This window comes from Athalia rosae, chromosome 3 (assembly GCF_917208135.1).
Source record: "Athalia rosae chromosome 3, iyAthRosa1.1, whole genome shotgun sequence".
In the NCBI taxonomy this organism is placed as follows: domain Eukaryota; kingdom Metazoa; phylum Arthropoda; class Insecta; order Hymenoptera; family Athaliidae; genus Athalia; species Athalia rosae.
The window spans coordinates 14,295,425-14,318,363 of record NC_064028.1 but is presented as its reverse complement, the minus strand read 5'-3'; the positions used below and the strand labels follow the sequence as shown (position 1 = coordinate 14,318,363).

General features: G+C 37.9%; 4 protein-coding genes across 4 annotated transcripts in view; 3 read left to right on the top strand and 1 right to left on the bottom strand.

The window, feature by feature from the left end:
• The first annotated feature begins 4 nt into the window (after positions 1-4).
• On the top strand, positions 5-2,582 carry LOC105691848. Its single transcript, XM_048652548.1, has 7 exons — positions 5-702; positions 782-889; positions 1,055-1,239; positions 1,299-1,356; positions 1,428-1,896; positions 1,963-2,130; positions 2,202-2,582. Exons 2-7 carry the CDS (start codon positions 880-882, stop codon positions 2,335-2,337), a joined length of 1,026 nt encoding a protein of 341 aa, XP_048508505.1. The 5' UTR covers positions 5-702; positions 782-879; the 3' UTR covers positions 2,338-2,582.
• Positions 2,583-3,038: 456 nt separating this feature from the next.
• Positions 3,039-7,035, top strand: LOC105691842 (trifunctional enzyme subunit alpha, mitochondrial). The gene is made up of 11 exons (XM_012410585.3): positions 3,039-3,515; positions 3,711-3,823; positions 3,906-4,178; positions 4,256-4,506; positions 4,599-4,982; positions 5,046-5,216; positions 5,302-5,524; positions 5,614-5,823; positions 5,900-6,095; positions 6,175-6,377; positions 6,471-7,035. The coding sequence occupies exons 1-11, from the start codon at positions 3,443-3,445 to the stop codon at positions 6,672-6,674; spliced, it is 2,301 nt and encodes a 766-aa protein (XP_012266008.2). The 5' UTR covers positions 3,039-3,442; the 3' UTR covers positions 6,675-7,035.
• Positions 7,036-8,458: 1,423 nt separating this feature from the next.
• LOC105691844 (Krueppel-like factor 10) lies at positions 8,459-11,802 on the bottom strand. The gene is made up of 3 exons (XM_012410588.3): positions 11,306-11,802; positions 10,757-11,026; positions 8,459-10,479 (listed from the first exon to the last, which is right to left on the bottom strand). Exons 1-3 carry the CDS (start codon positions 11,366-11,368, stop codon positions 9,400-9,402), a joined length of 1,413 nt encoding a protein of 470 aa, XP_012266011.2. The 5' UTR covers positions 11,369-11,802; the 3' UTR covers positions 8,459-9,399.
• Positions 11,803-17,002: 5,200 nt separating this feature from the next.
• The window catches only part of LOC105691950 (zinc finger protein ush), a 55,955-nt gene continuing 50,018 nt past the window's right edge, over positions 17,003-22,939 (top strand). Inside the window, exon 1 of the mRNA XM_012410790.4 lies at positions 17,003-17,240. Coding sequence (XP_012266213.2) covers positions 17,201-17,240 — 40 coding nt within the window. The 5' untranslated portion in view covers positions 17,003-17,200. The remainder of the gene's footprint in view (positions 17,241-22,939) is intronic.

The window sequence follows — 22,939 nt, the reverse complement described above, 5'->3', positions numbered from 1 at the left end:
AACCTTACTCAAGAATTTCAATATTTTCATGGGAAATTATGAAATATCTAAACCAGTTGAACAAATAATTTTTTATCGCTGACTGAGTAACTTTTCATTGATAATTGCAATGGGGGAAGAGAGCTGTACTGATGATCCAACATTTTCATACATTCAGTTGGTTATTTTCGTTTTTTTTTTTTTTTCCTCTTATTTTTCTCTCACTCATCTGCAGAATCTCACTCAAGTAGTGCTGCAAGTAAGTGTGCAGTAACTTGAAGCTGAAGGTCTGTGACACTAATGAGCAGGCGATCATTGATGTCAGGTTCAAGAAAGGGGGCACAGCTTGATTATTAATTGACTGTAAAGCAAAGAATTATCAATGCTAGGGTGACGGGGAAAAAAGCGAATAAAGAAGCTCCAAATAAATCCCGCATTTTTCTCTCGTCTTGTTCTACGACAAAATCCCAAAAGCTCTTTGATTAATATGGCGTCGTCGTCGCGTCGTTGACAACGAATTCAGACTTAAATTCGTTGGTCATTGACTGATGAAACGATCCTCGGCCAACGGTCGCGTCGTCGACTTGAGTCTTCCAGTGTCAACTAGCATGAAGTCTTTTACAAATTACGCGCCATTTAAATTTTACTTTCAAAGAATCTTCAAACAACAGTGATGGCTATTATCGTGAAAAATTCCTTCTGGTAATCACTGTGGGGATACTTGTAAGAAAACTTGTAGTTTGAATCAACCGTCAAATCGTTTTGAGCCGCTTTTCATTGAAGGGTCTCTATTTTTCATTAGGAGCTGTGAACTCAGTGTGTAAGGATCGTTTTTGGGTAGTAGCATAGATATATTGTTCAATATATCTATGGTAGTAGTATAAATTACAACCAAGCAAAATGACTACAGGTAAACAAAATTTATGTTTAAATTTTAAATTGTAAACACACTACATTAAAGATCTAGGTTATGATGAATTTTAGTTGAGACCATTTGATCATGCATGATTTTCTAGTGTAGTAAAACTTTTAATTTGTTGTCCTTGTTTTCATGAGTCTGGTTAACCATTTTTAGAGCTGAAGCAAATCACTCCCAGACTGAGGACAGTGATAGCACGATTCAAATTTGTAGAACTTGAGACAGCGGTGTTGCCCATCTTCCCAGAGGTAAAATGGCAAAACATCAAACAAACACTTGTAAAAAACCGCCAGAGTTTTACCACTGGAGCATTCCTTCAAGTCTTGGAGCAGAAGATTAAGGTAAAATGAGTAAACAAGCATTAGTCAAAGCATTTTTATTTGAACTTATGATATTACAGGCAGCAAAGATAACTCAATGTGAGATAAATAATCGGTTATCTACTCTACAACTAATAGGTAAGTGACTGTGCCAAGAATGATTTAGAATTGTCATTACATTCTTCTCATATCACTTTATTCTTCTTCAGATATAAGTCGACATTCCACACGGAGAAACTGGTGGACCTATAGACTAGACGGTAAGCATCATGATCCTCAACAATTTCAGTCTGATCGATACCTCCAAGAAAGAATATCGAAGGAGTTTGTCAGCACTCATACAAGTATGCAAGTGCGGGTGGTGACACACGACAATATAACATTCATATCAGTGCAAGAGCCTGTGACAAAAAAATCCAGGACATGGAAATCCACTTTCACCTACATTGCTCTTTTTAAGGGAGAGGAATACTTATTTGTAACCCGCAAAACTGTGAATCCTAATATCATACTGATCATTGGGCATTGCCTTAATTACGATACATACAAGCGAGTTAAACTGTCTGGAAGGCATTTAAAATCGCTAATTCAATTGCTCAGAGCAAAACAGCAAGGAACTGTCAATGATCTTGGTCTTTTACAGACTCCAGCGTACGAAGTGCCACCTCCGATTGTAAGGTAATTATTTATATTAAAAATTTTTTATAAATTTCGTTACCCTAATACCTTTTTAAAACATCATAGAAATACAGGGATAGACTTCACAGAGTCCGAACAGCGTAGAAAATACATGGACAAACTTTATGGCTCTGAAACACCGAGAACTGAATCTCTTGTCGTTGGTGTTATTGATCAGAAATGGCTCTGTTCAGATTTAGTGCCCGGTTTGGAAGAAGATACAGTGGACATTCAGTAAGTATAATAAAACGTCCAAACGAATGACTCAATAACTACACTCTCCCATTATCTTTATTCCATTGCAGCATAGAATTCCGCAGCAATAACATTCCCCGTATGATGAAGGATCTTGTGCAGCGACGAGTTGTACAAATACCATTACCTGCTTATGCTGAACAAATGTTGATATTAGGGAAAAACGAAGTTTCATTGCATTCGTAGTGTAATGAAAAAGATGTAGGCTAAAGATAGAGTAAAGTCTCACTGACAGATTACTTTTAAATGAACAATAATTGGTCATGGGCCAGACTCGATGGGTTAACTCTGTATCTGTCTTCAGTATTTTAATTACAGTAATTAGCAGTTGAACTGTTTCTTAGTAATAGAGGGAGCAATATCAAATCGTGTATAGTGTAAGTGTTTTCATTAAGCAAATTAAATAATCAAAGATTTTTTTATTAGATCTACCTCTTAAGAGAATTATTAATATGAACGGCCTTCGACGAGGTGAAGTCTGATTATTTTTAACAATGAACTATACAATTTTGAATAATGATCAACATTAAAATATGACTAGGCTGTTCACGAGCGGCTAGCAGGGAATATCAAAAACATGATTATAAATTGCCCATCTGTCACTATCCGTCAGCTTCTCCCTCTGCCTTGCATCATCTGGTCAATCAGCAAATTCTAGCGTGCGTAGACTGATTGTGAGTGAGATTTTGCCGAGTTTGTTCAACGATTCTAAGTTAACGTCGTGGCTGGGGGGAACCCGCCTCCAACCACTGAATGATATGGATCCCACAACGGTAGAATCGAATGCAACAGTCTACCGGCAAATGTCGGACCAGTGGTAACTCGAACGTCCACGTGTAGGGTTAAAGTACTTATTAGGCGGGGCGACAGCGGGATACCTACGGTGTATTTGTGTGTGTGAGTATCATTGCATAAATTGCTCAATAGTCAGCTGAATAGATCGTCGATTAAAAGCACAGTCGAAGAGCAAAGACCGAATCGAAGAATCGTGTGCTCATTTTTAATGAATGTTTATTCATGTGATTCTGGTAGTGATAATACGATAACTAGAGTGAAAAATATCAGTTCATGAAGTGATTAGTCGAAAAGAACCTCAGTGACCATATTTTATTTCCTAAGCCGTTGACCTAAGGTTATAAGTCTAAAAACAAATGAACCCGGTACTTTCTAAAGTCATGAGTGAAGTGAGCGACGATTAAAATTTACGAGTAACGGTCACTTCGATACCCAGTGATTCTAACCCATGCACGGTCGCAGTCCAGCTCCAACTCGCAAAAAAAATAATTGAATCATGGCGAGTTGTAGATTGTTCGGTGCCCTCACCCGGTTTTCAAGACTACAAACAACCGCCGTAAATAGATCAGGTGAGTGAAATTACAGTTTTATTTTATAACAATCTGAGTTTTATTCTCCCTTGTTTATGAAAGCCTTTTTCGCTGTTTTCGAACCTTGAACGGCTAATGCCCTTTGGTCAGACCCCTAATGGATCCAATTGAGCTGTTGCTACCGATTACAATACTAATGTCTTCAAGATTTCTGATCCCATTCTACTATTTCAGCACTTCATCAGCCCCTCAGATGTTTTTCTACGACGATATCTAACAAAAAACACGCAAAATGCAAGATTGTACAAGAAGTCGCTGTTATCACGCTCGACTCACCTGGTGTCAAGGTATTTTCTAATTTTCAGCGTTCAAAGTTCAAGTTCAAATAAAGTATCAAGTTCAAAAATGACATTCTATTTTTTTTTTCAGGTGAATTCCTTGAGCCAAGAAGTCATCGCCGAGATGGATGGTCTGTTGAAAGAAATTGCAGTTAACCCTGCAGTAAAATCTGCTGTTCTTATCAGTGGTAAGCCAGGATGTTTTATCGCTGGGGCAGATATAAGCATGTTGCAGTCTTTGAAAGACGAAGAAAGCATCTACAGGCTATCAAGAGATGGTCAAAGAATTCTAGGGGGCATTGAACAGAGCCAAAAGCCTGTTATAGCTGCGATTCAAGGCTCCTGTTTAGGTGGTGGCTTAGAAGTGAGTAACTCTTCATGGAAATTGAAAACCTTGTATCGATAAATCAAATATCTTCATATTCGCAATTCTTTTTTCAGGTTGCTCTAGCTTGTCATTACCGCATAGCTGTTAAAGATAGTAAAACTGCTCTTGCTGTGCCAGAAGTTATGTTAGGGCTTCTACCAGGTGGTGGTGGAACGCAAAGATTGCCACAGCTGATTTTTCTTCCCGATGCTCTGGACCTTGCACTTACAGGAAAGACAGTTAAAGCAGACAAAGCAAAAAAACTTGGACTTGTTGATCTTGTCGTAGATCCTCTTGGGCCTGGTATGGCCACCGCAGAAGAAAAGTGAGTAGAAAACAAACGATACAAAACAAAAAACAGTAATAATTTCGCCTACCAGCAATTAAATATCTATGAATTCTGACTTTTTTGAACAGTACGGCTCGATACCTTGAAGAAACTGCAATCCAGGCTGCCAGAGACATAGCTAATGGAAAGTTAAAAGTAGACCGAGCTCCCAAGTCCCTTGTGCAAAAAATAACGAATAAATTATTCACATTCGACCTAGTCAAAGACCAAATATTTAAGAAGGCAAGAGCTCAGGTCATGAAGGCCACTGGGGGGTTATATCCTGCACCTTTAAAGATTCTGGAAGTAATTCGCGTCGGGATTGACAAGGGGCCAATTGCTGGCTACGAGGCTGAAGCTAGGGGATTCGCACAGCTCGGCGTGACCCCACAGAGCAAAGGGCTCATTAGTCTCTTCTTTGGACAAACTGCATGCAAGAAAAACCGATTTGGAACACCAAAAAGCACGATAAAGTGAGTTGGCTAAACCTTTGTTTGATCTTTCAGTGATACAAAATACTGTTTATTTATTACCAGGACTGTAGCGGTTGTTGGGGCTGGTCTTATGGGAGCAGGCATCGCGCACGTTACCCTTGACAAAGGTTACAATGTCATTTTGAAGGACACAAATGAAGTAGGACTCTACAGAGGTGTTGGCCAGATCCAGTCAGGTTTTGACAAAGCCGTTAAGAGGAAACGTTTTTCTGCGTAAGTTCTTGAAACAGTCCGACTACAAAGTTAAATTTAATTTTTATCGAGAATAGTTAGAAATACATGATGATTGGTTTTTTAGTGTACAAAGAGACATATTTCTGTCAAAACTGAACGAGACCTTGAGTTACGACGCTTTCAAAAAAGCTGACGTTGTAATCGAGGCCGTGTTCGAAGACATCACTATTAAGCACCGTGTCATTAAGGAAATCGAGGCAAATACTCCAGAGCATTGTATTGTTGCAACCAACACCTCTGCGATTCCTATTGGAAAAATTGCTGCTGGCAGCGGAAGACCTGACAAGGTTAGTTTTTATCACTCCTTTGATGTAGAAGCTTATTTTTTCATCTTTGAAGTGCTTATCAATTGACTAATTTATTTAATAATTTTCAGGTCATTGGAATGCACTACTTTTCACCCGTAGACAAAATGCAACTATTGGAAATAATCACTCACAAAGGGACATCCCAAGAGACGATAAAAACTGCCGTCGACCTTGGTCTTAAACAGGGAAAAGTCGTTATCACTGTTGGTGATGGACCTGGATTCTATACTACAAGGATTCTCAGCGCCATGTTGTCTGAGGCAATCAGATTAATGCAGGTGAGTTTTTCAGTACTTGTTACGTCATTGTTTACTATTCCTTGAAAATTTTTGCTCACTTGTTTTGATCATTCAGGAGGGTGTTGATCCCACTGACCTCGATACGCTAACGAGAACCTTCGGATTCCCTGTCGGAAGTGCCACTTTAGCCGATGAAGTTGGAATAGATGTAGGCTCGCACATTAGTGTAGACTTGAACAAAGTTCTCGGAGAAAGATTCCAGGGTGGAAATGTCAACATTATGGGTGACATGGTTAAGGCTGGATTCCTCGGTGAGAAATACTCTATTTTTAATCGTCCATTCTTTTGATCGCTCCATAAACGACTTCCCTATTATCACAAAATTTCCAGGTCGGAAATCTGGCAAAGGTATTTTCGTGTATGAAGCACATTCGAAACACAGAGACGTAAACCCTGGAGCTCTGGCAATACTGAAGAATTACTCTTTGGAACCAAAAGGTAGCGTGGAACCAGAGGACCGACAGCTGCGATTAGTTTCTCGGTTTGTAAACGAGGCTATTCTATGCTTAGAAGAGGGCATTCTAGCAAGTCCAGTGAGTTTCAATAATTCAATTTTTAAATCAATAATTAATTTTTGCTAATAAGAATCGATATACTAATATTACTGTGTTTTTCCATTGACTCAGCTCGAAGGAGACATAGGTGCAGTATTTGGATTAGGTTTCCCTCCATTTACCGGCGGCCCTTTCCGATGGGTAGATCAATATGGCGCTAAAAACCTCGTAACAAAAATGACTGAGTTCCAAAGCCATTATGGTGACGCTTTCAAGCCATCGCAAACACTTCTAGACATGGCAGCTGATTCCTCGAAGAAATTTTATCAGACATAAATCGCTAATTCGGAAAACAAAAAGGTAAACAAAAAACTCGTGTGAGTAATCGGATGTAGCCCATAACCGAGCAATTTTTTCAAAACAATCTAACAATTTGATGAGTCTGAAAAATGGGCAACAATTATACCCGATTGCACTTTACAACAGACAACTGATGATATGCATATAGACATATATATTCTATTTTTTCTCAAATTATTACGAGTCTGTTATTTACAATACAATCGTCGATAATAATATACAATTACTATAAGTGTAGCAAGTATATTTTTTGACCGATGTTGTGCGTTACTCATAATAATAGCAAAAGCATTCATGATGATGTTTAATAAATTATCTACATTAATATTGAATGCTACAACATTGAATTTATCGTATTTTTTTCTTTCGTTTTTTTCTGTTACTCGGCTCACCGGTGTCAAAAAAAAGGAAAAAAAAATAAGCGACGTAACTTTTGTCCATATCCTGATAATCTGTAATCCAAAACATCTTTTTCTGTCGGAAACTTTTTACTACTCATTCCTCCATTTGTTTCCAGATCCTCAATAATTCCTTTTAACACCCTCAATCATAATTCTACGTGTCTTCACGCCGCCTACAATCCACAATCCACAAACCCAACGAACACCCGAAGTTATCTTCATGCAGCGTTCGGTGAGTCTTTTCCCTTTTTTGTCAATGGAGAGTGCATGTATTGATATGCGAAAATATTTTAACCAGAATCTGAAATATTAAAACTTTCTATTTGAAAATTGCTAAACAAAACAAATAAATCGACGCATGTGAATCGAAATACAGTGAACAGAAGAATGACTTTTCAGATTTTCAAAATCACGTAAAACATTTTTTTCGTAATTTTTTTCACGTGACGATATTCTCCCGGTAATTTTCCTTCAGTACGTGCGATCATGACCGTTCTCACGTTTGATGATCTCGTTTTTTTTTTGGTTTTCGTGTTTCTTATTTCTTTCTTCCAAGTTTTCCATAAATAAATGCGAGTTTATTATAATATTGGCGTACTATCAAATACTAAAATCAGCTATTTGCATACTACGCCTATCTAGGAATTTTTCAACTTCATTGCCATCTACCTGCGTATGATAATAACAAACATTGGACTATCCCGCGTTACCTATGTGTCATTCCATTGCAAAGATTAAGGATGTATAAGGAAATAAAAAAAACTGCTTAGAAAAAAAGGGGGGTTGGGCATGTTCGTCTGATGCAAGATGCCCGCGTTCTTTCATGAGATGTTCAACGTATAATATATCGTTTTTCGTATTATGAATATACAAAATATTCATCATCAACTCGCAATCATTATAAATAAATTTATATAATCGCGTATCAATTCGATTTATAAAATCGATACGCCGCTGCAGAGTATTTTTATATATTCATAGAAGTGAATATTCGACCGTGATATCTCCTCAGATTTGTTTCATAAATTTTGAATCATATCGCGATTAGGGGGGAAAAACGGGTCAGAGTATATTTTACGAATATAAAGATCAAATCCCATTTTCACTATTCTCTTGAATCGCTGACTAGTCAATTTTTTATAACATCGTTTATAAAACTCTGGTTGTTGTTTACTCTTTATTAAACACAATGATTCGCGGTTAATTAATAATTATGTTTTTTCGATTTGTAAGTACGCAATATTGTGAGAAAGAAAAAAAATTATGGAAATAATCTTCTTCGTGCACGAGCACTGTACGTGAAACGATCAACAACAATTTTCGTAGGTTCAGGGTTTCAGAGGTAATCAAATCGAAGCATTCTTTTTTGTAATTCTTTTTTATTATTCTTTTTTTACGAAAGTGTTCAAGTCTTTTTTGATTAGTCTTCTTATTGCACTTTATGTTTGAAATGTTATTACATACATATTCTTTATACACAATAGGTATAAAAAACGAAAAAAAGAAACACGTGTAATATATACTGAAATTATTCTTAATAAGTCTTATTTTTTCAAATTCGAATTGTATATTTACAATATTACAATAATAATATATTATTATTAATAGTCCTTAAATATCAGTGAATCACTGATAAATATCGCATTAATTTTCATATTTACTCGGTATGCGCGCTCATTCAGTCATTGTTCCGTTCTTTTTCACTTATTTTCTTCATATATCTCTTTCTCTCTCTATATACAAATTATTTTTGTTCATGCATATCGAATTATATGCGTATATTTATACGTATACAAATCACAGTCACACCCTTGCATCAAGGTAAACAACCTATATGTATATGTAGGTATATAGGTCATTCCATAAAAAATCACTAATTAGCCTCTGTGACTTCGCCATTTTGTCTTTGATTAGACTTTTTTTTAATCTCGTGGTCCGATCGAATGTACAAATCGTAAATCTTATGTAATGCGAAAAAATTATCATCTTTTGATATTTTCTCATTTATATAAAAAAAAAATGGCGATTCAAAATATTATAGTTTCATTCATCAGAGGATTAATTTTTTTTTGTGGAATCCCCATACTATATACTTAATACCTAATAAAAGAAAAATGTACAAAGTGAAAATTTACATTTAGAAAAAAAGTACATCGAATGAAAAAAAAATATATTGTTTATCTCCGCTGAAATTTTAGGGGACGGTGTCAGTGTACATTCGCGTTTCACCGCCTCTAACATAAAATGAAAGAATCGAAAAAAAATGAAAGGCTGATATCTAACAAAGAAAATGGATTTTATTATATCGCGACGGCTGTAGATCGAGGTGCGATATTAACCGGTAATAAACTTAGTCTTAAAGCAGTTGTAGCCTGATGTAATTGCGGTGTAGAATTCGTATTATTTCCGGAATTATTGTTCGGTTGTAATTGTACAGTTTGAATTCTGTCTCTAGAATGTCGTTTGACGTGTTTCGCTAGATGGTCACTCCGCATGAATCTTCTTTGACAAACCGGACATGCGAATTTTTTTTCACCGGTATGGGTGCGTTTGTGACGTGACAATTCGTCACTTCTTGAAAATCTTCTGCCGCACTCCTCGTAAGGGCATGGAAACGGACGTTCTCCCGTATGCGTTCGCGTATGAGCCTTCAAATGCGATGATTTGAAGTAATTTTTACCGCATCCCGGATGCTCGCATTCCCAAACCCTGCGTCTCAACATCGCGGATGACGATTGTGCCGATGAATTATTCGACAATGATTCGGACGTCGAAGATTTTGTGCCATCGATTATAGAACCGGTTAAACATTGTTGGTTTCCGTTTGACTTTGCTCCTGCCGTTGTCGTTGTTGTCGTTACTAGTAAGACTGGCGTCTGATGTGGGAGGACTAAAGGTGAACTTATCAAACCAGCTAGCTGCATCGTGCAGACTGCGGATGACGGGGCTGGTTTCGGTGCTAATAATTGTAACTTTGATTGATGAATTCCTGAGTTTACGTTCTGCTGTACGATCTCTCGGTCCGTATTTTTACTGTTTATGAATATCTCCTCCTTCCTGTTGCTCATTTTGAATTTTATACTTTTCAAGATGTTCTCTGTCGGGGCGCAACTGACCGAGTTACTGGTATCGGATTTTTGCGATTCATCCGCAGCGCCTTTTTTACTACCCTTTTTTTCCTCGAAATTTGATTCATCTCCAGCGCATATCTTCTTTCCCGATAATTTTCTCTTCAGTTTCGTTACCTCGAGATTTGTCGTCGACGGCTCTTCGGGGATACATGTTACCGGTGATATAGTACCGTCTCGGTACGCCCGCATTATTACCGATCCTCTTTGCGCCGATGGTTCCGGACTGGGGGGCGGCGTCCCCATCAAAAGCTGAAAAACAAATGAAAACCAGGTTTTTGATAAAAATGTACATTTTTTTCCTCCTTTATTTTCATCAAAACATATCGAAATTCATCCGGAACAAAATATTTTTATATCCGAAAATTTTGGATCGAAATATTATACTTCGAATTATAATTAATCGTTCTAATATTGTTGAAAACAAGTAAAACAAAAAAATAAAATGATAATAATAAAAAACGGGTTAATTGAATTAAATATGAATAATTAGTGTATCTGGTTTTATGTTATTTGTTCTTTGTCTCACCTTGACGAGTTCGCATCTTTCGAGACACCTTCGTTTATTAGGTGGTTCATCGTCCTCGCAATCGGAAGGTTGTGGAGTAGGTGGTAATTCGGGATGAATGTCATCTCCATTTTTTGTCAATTTGTTTAAGATGCTCATCCCGTTTGATGCTGCACTCGTATTAACGTTATGACTGCAATCCTTCGGGAATATTTTATCTCCCAGAAGTGCCGCGACGCTAAATGATAACTGCAAGACTCCTCCCGATGCGGGAACTGATACGGGTTCTATCTGTTGAACAAAGGAAGAAAATGAACAAATTTAAAAATGGATATGTGAAATTATTCGAATCATTAGTTCAAAGAATATCAACGTGTCAAATTGAATTGTCAAATAATTTGAAAAAAAAAAAGGAAATAGTTTAAAGGGGGAAAAACAAATATTGTAAACGTTTGAATGTTGAATTGCGAAAAATTTGCTTTAAAAATTAAATGTCGATTTGTATTTTAACTTAATTATTACTTTATACATTTTCAAAATAATTCTTGGGTAAATATAATTTCGACTTACATGATGATTTTGTTTAAGCCTGGGTGACGCTGGTGGTGATAAAGGTGTCGGTAAAATATCCATTTTTTTCTTTTCACAATAATTTATGCGATCAAATTTCTAAACACCTTGCGGTCCTTGTTATTGTTATTGTTATCGATAATTTTTTAACTTTTTTTTATTCAAGTTCTATGATTAATTGAAAAAATTATTCAAACAGCAATCTGCACCGCGGCGGTATATTCGTGTGTATTATAAAATTCCATGTATATGATACGTTCACAACATAAATATTTATTGTTCGAGGGTAGTTTCTTAAAATGCAATTACGTATATATTAAAAATTTATTCCTTTGTTTAATTGTTGCTCAATTTATTGAATATATACCTATGTAAATATATATTTTATTCTTCAAAGCATTTAACAAGCGACAAAATGTCCCGCCTCGAGTAACGAACGTTCTGATCTGTAATGAGGCTTTCTCACGTCGTCTAGTAGCCCTGCAAGACGTGTTGTTGTCGGGTGTGTGCGCCGATCATGCAGCGTGCGGTCGATCGGCCAATGGGTAATAGGGGCTCGTCTCTTATTCACCCAATAAGAATTCACTAGACAGTTGTTCACCGCGTGATCACAAGCGTGCTGTTCACGTGTTCAAAGGCTGACTGAGGTCGTGATCGTGACGTCATAACGCGTGCCGTACGGGTCGATACGTCATGGCGCACACCCCGCGCGTCATGCAACACACACGTATATATATATATTCGAACTACGCGACGTATTTCTCGTTACTGTACCGATTATTGCAATAAATTCGAAGGCGTTACGTTACGTCTAATGATGTTGGTTGCGATCCGATCCCGAGGAGAGACAAAAAAAAAAACCACGAAAATCATCAAGAAATTACGAGAAAATAAAATCGCGCTCACGCGGATTAAATTAAACGTCATATAATATAAACATCGCGTTCACGATCATCGTCGTGATCACGACGATGCACGTGCGCGATGGAAACACGTCGGTTTTCTCGATCTTACGTCGAGCCCATTGATGATCGGACCGTATTTTATATCCTTGTACAGATTGTCATTCGAATTTATTATAAATCATTTATATGTGTACGAATATCGATAAATGGACTTCCACCCGGGCACGATCGCGGTAGATTAACTTTTCTTATCCTCGATCCTGCAGTTTCTCGTTTTTTTTGCTTCTAGTTTTTTTTCGGTAAATTACATAAGAGGACAAGGGTACCTTTTTTTCTTTCTTAAGCCGGTGTATGATTCCTTGCGCTTGATGTAGCTCTCTTGAAGTCTGAGATATTTTTTTCAAGGGTTACTCAATATTGGTCTTTTTTTTTTACGAGGGGATTAATCGATTTCGAAGTCTGATATTTTTTGAAACTCGATTCAATACTCCTGCAAATAATAATGATCATCAGTCACCGTCTGTTCGGGTTCAAAATTTACCACGTGTACCTATAGCGCATGTCGATTATTCGCGTATGTCGTCTGCGGAATCGATTAAAAATTATCCTGATAAAAGAAATTCGCAAAACCCTTTTCTCTCCATGTATAAATCATTACGCAAGCGCAATTTTCGGGTTTCTTTTTCTGCTTTTTTCATTCTCGGAAAAGTCGAACGACTGCAGCAGCATTAATATGGTATAAATGATGCGCAATTAAATTGGCCTTCTGGAATTCCTTATTCCGTTACGATTATATTGCTGACTGATTTTCGCAGCATATATGTTGCGATAAAATTATATCGCAAATGTACTTACATACGTAAGTCTACATGCTGTTCCACTCATATAGCCAGACTGTATATCATCCGCGACTGCAACTTCCGCGATAAGATATAAGTGTATATATGAAATAAAAATTATAAAGTTATATTAGAATTCATATCTTTAATATACTATTTATGTATAAAATACGATAATTCACACAAATATACCTAGTTCACTTTAATGTACAAATGATATTTTTATTCGACATATTTACTTATTTATCAATTTGGTTTTCGATGATTTAAAAATAGGTACATGATGATAATAATACGTGGGCATATCTCCTCAGAATCCCATGATTTACTTAATGCTCATTTATTTGGTTATTTATTTTTTTTTGTTCTCACCTAAATTCAATTTATTTATCACTATATAATTTTGCAACGATCATTCAACTCTTCAAGTAAGTATACGCGTGTGGCTTTACACTTACCCACTCAAATGTGTAACATTGAAATTGTTCTCCTTCTGCTATCTCGTCATCTACAGCTATGTCTATATAATGTTTTAATTTTGACAAAGCTGTTTTGATAACGTCGCAGAGATGGAAAATTTTATTCGTATTTATAATTATTTATTGGAATCGGAATAACATTAACTAGTTGGAAAAAAAACTACGTCAATATATTCAAGGATGTGTTGTCTTGAGACGCCTAATTCTGGCGGATCATCGAACCTGCGATTTCGGTTAGCGGGAATTTTTTTGGTATGGTTTTCAAACAAACGTGGTGCAGTTGCTGCTGCTTTAATTTTACTTCTTTCCATATTCTCATTTTACGACCTCAGTTTTTTCGATATTAGAATAATAAATTCCGAACTATACGTATGGGTGGATCATTAATTCTAAGGATGCAAAAATTAAAGACGCGAGCGGTTATCGTGAAAAAATAGTGCGCAACCTTTCGCTTCGAAATATCTATGGTCTGACCTAAATGACTCCGAGTATCAGATGGAGACCTCCGATTACGCCGGATTACCCTTTGTGGGGTATGATGTAATCAGGATTAACGGATCGCCCATGAGATCACTTTCCGATCGATCATTGATTACGGAAATGATTTTTTGGGATTTGCGAATCGAGTAAACAAATAAATTAACTCCGATTTTGGCGACGCTATTTCGATAAAATTTGACATCGTCGCATACGTCGTGAGAATTACCCCTTTTTCCAACCCTGCAGCATTTCTCATCGCATATTTTTCACTCACCGCATCAAGTTTTGCGCCGCGGTAATTGAAATGAGTCATATTGTACGTTATCCGTATATTCTTTGTATACGTTAGTCACGGGTGACAGATATCAGCTGTTTCGTATTTGACACGCGATCTTATCGCATCCTAACGTGACTTACAGACTCAGAATCAGACTCAGACTCCGCAACGACCACGCGTATTTCCATGTGGTCAACACGGCGCTCGCCACTCGCCGCGATGGACCCCGCAAAATACATGTAAATATAATCTCTATCCGCAGCATCCGTCTTTTTTCAAAATTTCTTTCTTTGGGTTTTTTTTTTCAATAAACTAGCATATAAATCCAACCGGGATAACGAATCTTGGTGTTTTTACTTTTGTAGATTTTTTTACATTCATTCAGATTACGATCACCTGTACAGATTTGCGATTCGAAGAGGGTGGCATGATATTTTTGCTATTTTTGATACATCGATACGTTGTTATTTTTGCGCTACACTTGTTATTACCTTATAAAATAATTATCTCGGAAGAAAAAGTCGGTCGGATGGTGCGGATTTTTGTCTGGGAATTCTCGCGATTGTCGCGTCTTGCGAGACTTTGGTGCACGCAGTTGGTTTTAAGCTAAAATTAACACGATTAAATTATGATAAGTTGTGAACGCAGATGAATCGGTTGAGTTTTGATATAAAAATACGCTGATGATTCGCATCTTCGGAACAACGATAGTTTAAAATTAACAGAAGTATCAGCGCGAGGAACGATAAAAAAATATCTCTTCTTTATTCTATTTCACTCTTGTTCAGTAGTTTGAGATAACGTTATCCGTTTATTGATATTTAAACACGGGTAAAAAATTTTTTTATCGTGAACATCTTGTCTAAAAACAAAATTCATTCATGAAAATAGAAAAAAATAAAAATCGATACGAGAATACCAAAAAAAGTAATAATAAATTTCCAAGGTCGATAACGGTGGGCGGGATTTTTCGATAGTGCCAAACAATTATTATCATCATTATCATGATATCAAATGTTTAATCACTGCATTACCGATTCCCTCCACTTTGACTTTGATAGGTCAACAATACGAGGTTATCTATCGGCATTTAGTCGAATTTGTTGGTAATTTGTTGTTAAATATTAACTCCAACGATACGGCAGTTCCCCTATGTTACCGTTGACACTTTGTTAATTTATTCAATTGTTGATTTGTTTATTTATTGGTCGGTAGCGCAGAACGCTACAGATGAAAAACTTGATCGAAATTCTTGGGCGCTGTTTTACCGTCGGAGAATTTGTTGGTCGCGCTGTCATTTGATTCAACCCTCCCCTTATGTCGGCCCACCCCCGCTACGAAACGACGTTCGGTTTTCCCCTACGATTCGTAGCTGATGAAGTCACGCAGATTCTAGAATGAGGTAGTAGTAGGGATAGCGGCGGAGGGGGGGGGGGGATTGTTTAGCTACGAGTTTGTTTAGTTGCCCGCTGACAGCGGCCGAGTAAACGTCGTACGTCACGGTTCGCGTGTGTTTTAAATGCGGCGGTCCCAGGATATCGCCGTCCGTCCAATAAAAACACGACCGATTATTTAAATTATTATTCTATTCCAAACACGTGTAATATTATGATTTAATATTATATACGTGTAACAACGCGAAACAATAATTAACATTATATCACATCACAACCAAATAATAATCACCGGGCGCTGAAGGGACTGGAAACAAACTTATAAAAGATCTGTTCAAAAATAAAACTCAATTAAATTTTTAAATAAATTAAATGAGAACTGTTCGAAACCTCAAGGGCACGAAACGAAAATACGCAGTGCGTGAAAAGTAATATATTCGCAGAGAAAAAGAAAACAAAGAGAGGAAATAAATGTCATTAAATCAACAGATCTGAAGAGGTAATTGTCATTTCAATTTGAGATAACCGGCAGCGATTTATTTGTAGAAGAATCAGAAACATTGCAAATCTCGCACATGAATATGTGACAAACAAATAAAGTAACGATAATAATAAATTAATAAAGAAATCAACGATCGGAGTAGAGGTTATATTTTTTAAGAGTGTGAATTGTTGTCTCGCTTTATGTTCCGTAGTGTTTTCCTCTATTTTTTATCCTTCCTTTCGTTAAATTTTCCAAATTTCAATGAAAAAAAGAGTCGTTGAATAAGACGCGCAAAAAATTTATTCAACGTATCTGACGAGTAAATAAGAAGAAGAAGTAAAAAAAGAAACAACAAAATATTGAATCTCCTTTATCATCTGTTTAATAATAACGAATTAATAATATTTTTTATATAAAAATATCGTCGTCATCATCATCATCGTTATCATTATCATTATATTTATAAAACTTGCTATTCCTCGTGCTGCTGAAAATAAATATTTGTACATTATTTATGGGCTTTATTGTGTGAACATTATAATTGGATGCTATTCTTGAATTTATTGAAAAAAACCTTGTTCCTGTTTCGTTTCTGTGCATCGATTTGTTTTATCAAAAGCAAACTGAACAAAAAACTCTAAACATCAAAAATTGTTTCAAACCACGTAACCCAGCTTTTACAAAACCTTGTTGTACAGCTACATGTGATCACTGTTCAGTTTCGTTTTTTTTTTTAGTTTTAATTTTTTCTATTCATTTCTACTATTTCTGTTAAACTTTTGATTTTTTTTTCTACTACCTTTACCTTATAGTTTTTATATATTTGTTTTTTTGCCGCGAATATTCTGTAAACCAAAAATTAACGAGCAAAACGAAAAAGAAAAGAAGAGAAAAAAATACCAAGAGTAATAAGATAAATCTCAATATAGAAAAAACAGAATATAATTAAAAAAAAAAAAAAAAAAAAAAAACAGAAACAGAAACTATAACCGCGAAAAATGTTGCCGCTTATTTGGTGATGGCAGAGAGCGAAGAGGATGTCACGCCGCAAGCAGAGCAACCCAAAACCAATAAAGCGTGAGTGTTCGCTCGTTCAAGCTTATTAAAAATATCATTTTCGTAATTCCCATGTATTTTTAATGAACGTGGTTTTTTTAATTATTTTTTGTCTTTTTTCCTTGGCATTGTAAAAGTTTTTTTTGTTTCCCCCATGAATTTGTACGCTGCGATGTGTCCTTTCTGATATTCAATGTGATCAATGTCCGGTTGTTACAATTGTTGCAAGGGAAAAAATGGGGTTTGAAAAGGAAAAGGAAAATTTCGTTGATCGAAGAAAGTAAAAAATGTCTCACACGTTTATCTGTCGAGAGCTAGGTAGATACGAATTGATATTCGCTACTCTAACGTCTTTTTAGTTTCATCACAGCGAAGGAAGAACTTAAAAAATTTAAATGCCCGGCGATCTTCATCCGCACACGTGTCTCCCTCGGAATTCCCGCCCTTCTCCGAAGCTCCACGTCTCCACTCCATTCTCCCTTCTCTCTTCCCTATTCATCCTTCCGCCCCCTAAATTCCCCAACTAATTTGTAAAACGGAAAGCACCGAAAATTCCACGTAGATATTAACGACAGAGTCAACTACGTAAAAATTTACTCGCGCCATTTGACCAATCGGAATATTGGCGATTATTAATATGGTAATCGACGATCTGTCCGACGTTCGACTAGCCACTTTTTGTCTCATCTTCGTTCTAACCGCCCAAATAAAAGGACGAAAAAAAAAAAGCTCGCCCCGAAATACTGGTAATGTGAAAAAGAAAAGTGCGAGACTTTGATAACAGTAAAAAATACTGTACAGATACATTCAGCCTACAGTGTCGTAAAGATATTCCTGAATTTTAATCAACAATAATGATAACAATAACAGCATCAATTTATATACCGGTCTCCTCTCGCCTCCACAGAAAATCTTATGTATATCGTAACGTGTAATTGAATCTCATACATGCCTAGCTTATTTGGCTTTTTTTGTCGAATCATTGAACAGAGATACACGTATATCGATCGACGATATCGGTGCGTGTGAGATAGTGTCTAGAAAAAGAAGGAGATCACGACAAATGGAATTAGTGATATGAAATAATAATGATGATGACATCGACGGTGATGATCAAGAACCTCTTAAGGCCGCGAGGAGTTTAAAAGCGCGCGATCGCGGATTGATTAATCGGATTGGGTTGGGTCGGGTTACGGGCGATTTATGCTCGGGGACAGCTCGCCATACTCGTATCACCAGCCGCGATGCGTGTCGATAGGTACGCGTATGTCCACCGTCGTCTCTGGTAGGAGTAGAAGTATATAAAAGTATATGCACAGGAGTAGTAGATACAGAAATAGTGGAGGAGGGTGCAACAAAACGACAATAATGTAACGTCGTATAGACGCCGACGACGGACACCATTTCACGATACCGCACCGTAGGCATGGGAGATATCCTATGTGTATATATGTACGTAATATGTAATGGAGTATATATGTACTGCGTGCGCACGTGTTGCGCCTCGCGTCCTATGGAACAACTTCGGAGTGACACTACAATGCGGTGTAGCAATTTGTAGCCCGGCCTTCTTCTTTCCAACAGCCTCGCGGCTCCCCTTCTTCTTCCTCTTCTTCTTCTTCTTCTTCTTCTTCTTCTTCTTATTCGTCCACCTTTCTCGACGTTCTTGACTTTGCTTCGTTTTCTTCCATTTGCTCCCCTCTCGCTGTATAGGTACGTACTACGTGTATTTCTTTTCATTCTCGTTCGTCGCCTTTTTCTTCTTCTTCTTTTTCTTCTCCTCCTTCTTCTATCGGGTATTCGTTGCGGGTATAAAATCAGCGAACGGTGGTACACCCCGGTACTTGGGCACAGTCAACAAATGCACAACTCCAGATCTGAACGCGCGGTTTCTTCGTTCAGTTCACTCCTAACTAGGCGAGATCCATTCGGGAGATAGCCGGCCATGGTAGAAGAACGTTGAAAGTTCTCGTCGCGCGCCCAGCCTATATACCATCGTTCTTTCTGATCGGGAGTATGTACCCTCGTATACCTATGTATCCTACTATGTACTCATCGTCAGGGATACGTGAAATTTCATTCTAATATCCATGCAATGTACATCCTCGTGAAAGAAAATCAACGGCTTAGCACGCACCAATCTCGCAATGAGCCAGCCTCACTGTCTCACAAAAATCGCCGATTTTTTTGCTTTGGAATCCAAAAAAATCAGGTACATTCATCGGTGATGGTCGTAGCCTGATTTCGTCTACGCGATTCGCGTTGCTGGGCGCCAATAAAAAAAAGAAAGAAAAAGTCGTAAGGGTTGTACCTTGGAAGTTTCCGATGTTTTAAGCTGAAAAAATGAGATGTGCTCCAGCTCGATGACCTTATTGCAACGACCGTTTGCTTCTTTGGTATATCGGACGCCGAAAGTATCGCCGATCTGTAGCGTAGCGACATTGTTTCATTTTCGCGACGCCGCACAATTAACCGTCAACTTTAGAATAGAACGGAATGCAACGATATGCGGGACGGATAATTTTCAAACCGTTTCGGTTGGGTTCGAATAAACGGTCGATGGTTAACGATGCGGGTTATCTTAGGCCTAAAGATAACCCTCGCTAACCGCGGCGCCATGACTATTTTAACAGGAATTTTACCTCAAGATTATAACACATGTAGTATACATATGTAAGTGTGTATGCGGCATGGGTGTACCCATATAACTTGCGGCCAACCTCGTATGCCTTCGGTATTTCGGGATACTTTCCTTTTTTTTTTTTTTTTTTTTTTTTTTTTTTTTTTTTTTTTTTTTTGTATTATTTATTTATTTATTTCTTCCTTTTTTTCACGAGTAGGTAACATGGACACTTCTTTTATTTCCGTTAACGACTCTCTGTGTGTGCATCTGGGTTCTTGTTATTTTGCTTTTATTTTTGCGTCATCCTTCTCCCAATTCTTCTCTTTTATTCCTTTGTTCGCGATCATGATCGGCTTAACTCGATCTTCGCCTATAAGTATTTGCTGCTTCGACGCCATACTTTATACATATCTGCCTTCTTCTCGTCTTCTACTATTTCTTCACTTGCTTTCCTTTCCTTCTTTATTTCTTTCTTTCTTACTTTCTTTGTTCCATTCTTTCATTCTTTCTCGCGGTCTCGCGATCGGGACGCGATGATATAATGTGGGAGGTTACTCTTTTACCATAAGATAAACGTCTACACACCATATAGATATATACTAAATATACATACGTATATACACTCCGCAATAATCCAAGGTTGATCCTTAATCCTTGTACCTATCCACGCAACACTTTTATTTTTATATTAGGTACTTCTTTTCTTTCCTGTTTTTTTTCTTTCTTTCTTTCGCTTTTCGTCCCCGGCTATAGCTTCGATCATCGTCATCATCATTATCGTTCGTCTGAGAATATTTCGTTTTCATTTTCAGAAAAATGGTTTCCAAAAAAAATTATTCAAGTATATCGTGAAGACCCCTCGTTTTTTCCAGCAATCGAAAGTTTATCTACTCATTTTGAGCTGCAGCAGTACCTCGACTAGGCTTCTCTAATTTTTATCGTTTCATTCATTTCATCCTCAATATCTTGCACGTTTTTGGTCAGGTTGTTCTTTTTATTCTCTTACCGTGTCAAAATTAGTGACGACACGCCGAACGAATGGTTAATTTTGATCAAATTTTATTACCGTGTAACGCGTTAACCCGCTGCAGTCAGGACATGGAGCACAAAATAAAAAGTGTATGATCTTTTTTCGTTTTTCAATAATAAGAGGAGCTTTTTAACCTTAAATATCACAAGTCATCGCTAAGAGCGGTGTTACCTGTATAAACACCCTAGTGAGAATTACCCATTGTGCGAGAGCGTAAGGTGTATGATATTTAATCGATGTATAGATTATAATCATTCGTGAGAATAACAATAATGTATCTCGCCGTTGTTGCCGTTGTTGTTATGTTTTATTTTATTTCATTTTATTTTGTTGTTAACGCCGATAGATCTCTTTTCGAGATGACCGTAAGCCAAGTAACATTTAAGATGTTGGTGAAACAGGTCGTATCAGATTAGGAGACCACATGGAGAGTTTATATTGAAAGGTGAGGGCGGTTGATGTTTTCTGCTAATTAAAAAATACACGTGCGTCAAGTGCAAAAAAAAGATGGACCAAAAATCAGGCGCATCGTGATCGACGATTATATACATGTACAGGTATCGATGATACCCGGCGATTCGAGTCACGCGTGAGAGAAAAAAAAAAAAATAATAAATAATAGAAATACAGAAACAAGTCAAAGGTGAAAACGAATAAAAACTACCCCAAAAACTTCACATCACTTCAATCCTGACTAAAAGAAAGCAGAAACAAAAACGTATTGAAAATCTGCAAATATACATCAGAGTGTGGAGAAACTTGATTTTTTCCCCTTTTTTTTCCCCTTCTTTCACCCCTTATAGTTTCTCTGCACTTGGCGCGCGTTATCTTTCACCTGGTGGCACCCAAAGCGCCGTATATCGCCCCCAAGAATGAAGTGCGGGGTAAAACAGAGGATACATAGGAAACTCGTGAGAGGTGGATGAGGAGTGAAAAGTTTCGCGAAAAGGAGAGGGAGAGTAGTAGGTATACGTATATCGTTATTGCGGAGTTTGAAGCGTGCAAAGTGTACGCGATCGTTGCCCATAAGGCAAACGAGCCATCGAAGAACCACTCCTCTCTTCCTCCTCGACCGGCGTATTCTCTCTCTTCTCACCGTCCGCCGGAGACCGCGCGCGGTTCGTCCTCTCGCACACGTTTTTTCATCCTCCTCTTTCGATTTTGCTTTTGCTCTCGCTCGACGCGCAGACGATCTTCTTACGATACCGTCGTCACCGAGAAGTGCACCTCAATAAGGCCTACGAAATACAAAGATCCGAAGTCGCACGCATACCTACGCGCGGCCACGGGTATACCGTTCGCACACATCCAACCAGAAGATCGGACCGCACGCGTGCATACGTACGTACTCACAGCGGCACACCGATCGACGACGTGTCCCCCAGCTAACTCAACCCGACGCAACCTCTAACATCGCCAACCACCTACCTTCCCATCTACTACCTACCTGTTCGACCGCATCCACGTAACGCAGCACACGTGCGCTTGTATATATACATTCGTCGTAGATGCACGGACGTGTACACAAGTACACACGAGCTACCACCGACTAACTTCTTACGTCCGAGTGAAACGAGCACGTACCGCTATTGGTTGTCGGACACATGCGCCGCGGCATGCCACACGCCGTTTACATAGTAGGTACTACCTAGCTATATACGTAACCCACCTACCTTCCAACCGCACCGGGTGTGTTACACGGAGGTAGCCGCGCATACGCGGCATTTCAGGATGATAGTGTCATGTGGAGGGACGTGAGAGAAATGTAATATAGGACGTTAGGTGGTGCACCGTCGCAAATGTGCGTTGCGTGTATAAAAAGTAGGGGGCGTGTGTCATCGTGGTCGAACATACGGGAGAGAATGAAGAAAGAAAAAAAAGAAAAAAAGAATAACAAGAAAAAAGAAAATAAAAGTGAGACGAGTTCAGAAAGTTCAGACGAAAATTGGCGTAGACGCGCGTTGTACGCGCATATAACGGAGGGTGACGAGGATAAAGGCGAAGGAGGAAGATTTTTGCGAAGCTGCGTACGTCGAGTGGATCTTGAATGTAATCGGTAACGGATGG

Bases quoted from the DNA above. Each gene is read 5' to 3' on its own strand.
- LOC105691848 (XM_048652548.1), top strand. The intron at 1,240-1,298 runs GTAAAATGAGTA...ATGATATTACAG, and splicing joins TCTTGGAGCAGAAGATTAAG to GCAGCAAAGATAACTCAATG. The intron at 1,357-1,427 runs GTAAGTGACTGT...ATTCTTCTTCAG, and splicing joins ATCTACTCTACAACTAATAG to ATATAAGTCGACATTCCACA.
- LOC105691842 (XM_012410585.3), top strand. From the start codon at position 3,443: ATGGCGAGTTGTAGATTGTTCGGTGCCCTCACCCGGTTTTCAAGACTA. The intron at 4,983-5,045 runs GTGAGTTGGCTA...ATTTATTACCAG, and splicing joins ACACCAAAAAGCACGATAAA to GACTGTAGCGGTTGTTGGGG. The intron at 6,378-6,470 runs GTGAGTTTCAAT...CCATTGACTCAG, and splicing joins AGGGCATTCTAGCAAGTCCA to CTCGAAGGAGACATAGGTGC.
- LOC105691844 (XM_012410588.3), bottom strand. From the start codon at position 11,368: ATGGATATTTTACCGACACCTTTATCACCACCAGCGTCACCCAGGCTT. The intron at 11,027-11,305 runs GTAAGTCGAAAT...TTTGTTCAACAG, and splicing joins GGCTTAAACAAAATCATCAT to ATAGAACCCGTATCAGTTCC. The intron at 10,480-10,756 runs GTGAGACAAAGA...TTTGTTTTTCAG, and splicing joins AAAGATGCGAACTCGTCAAG to CTTTTGATGGGGACGCCGCC.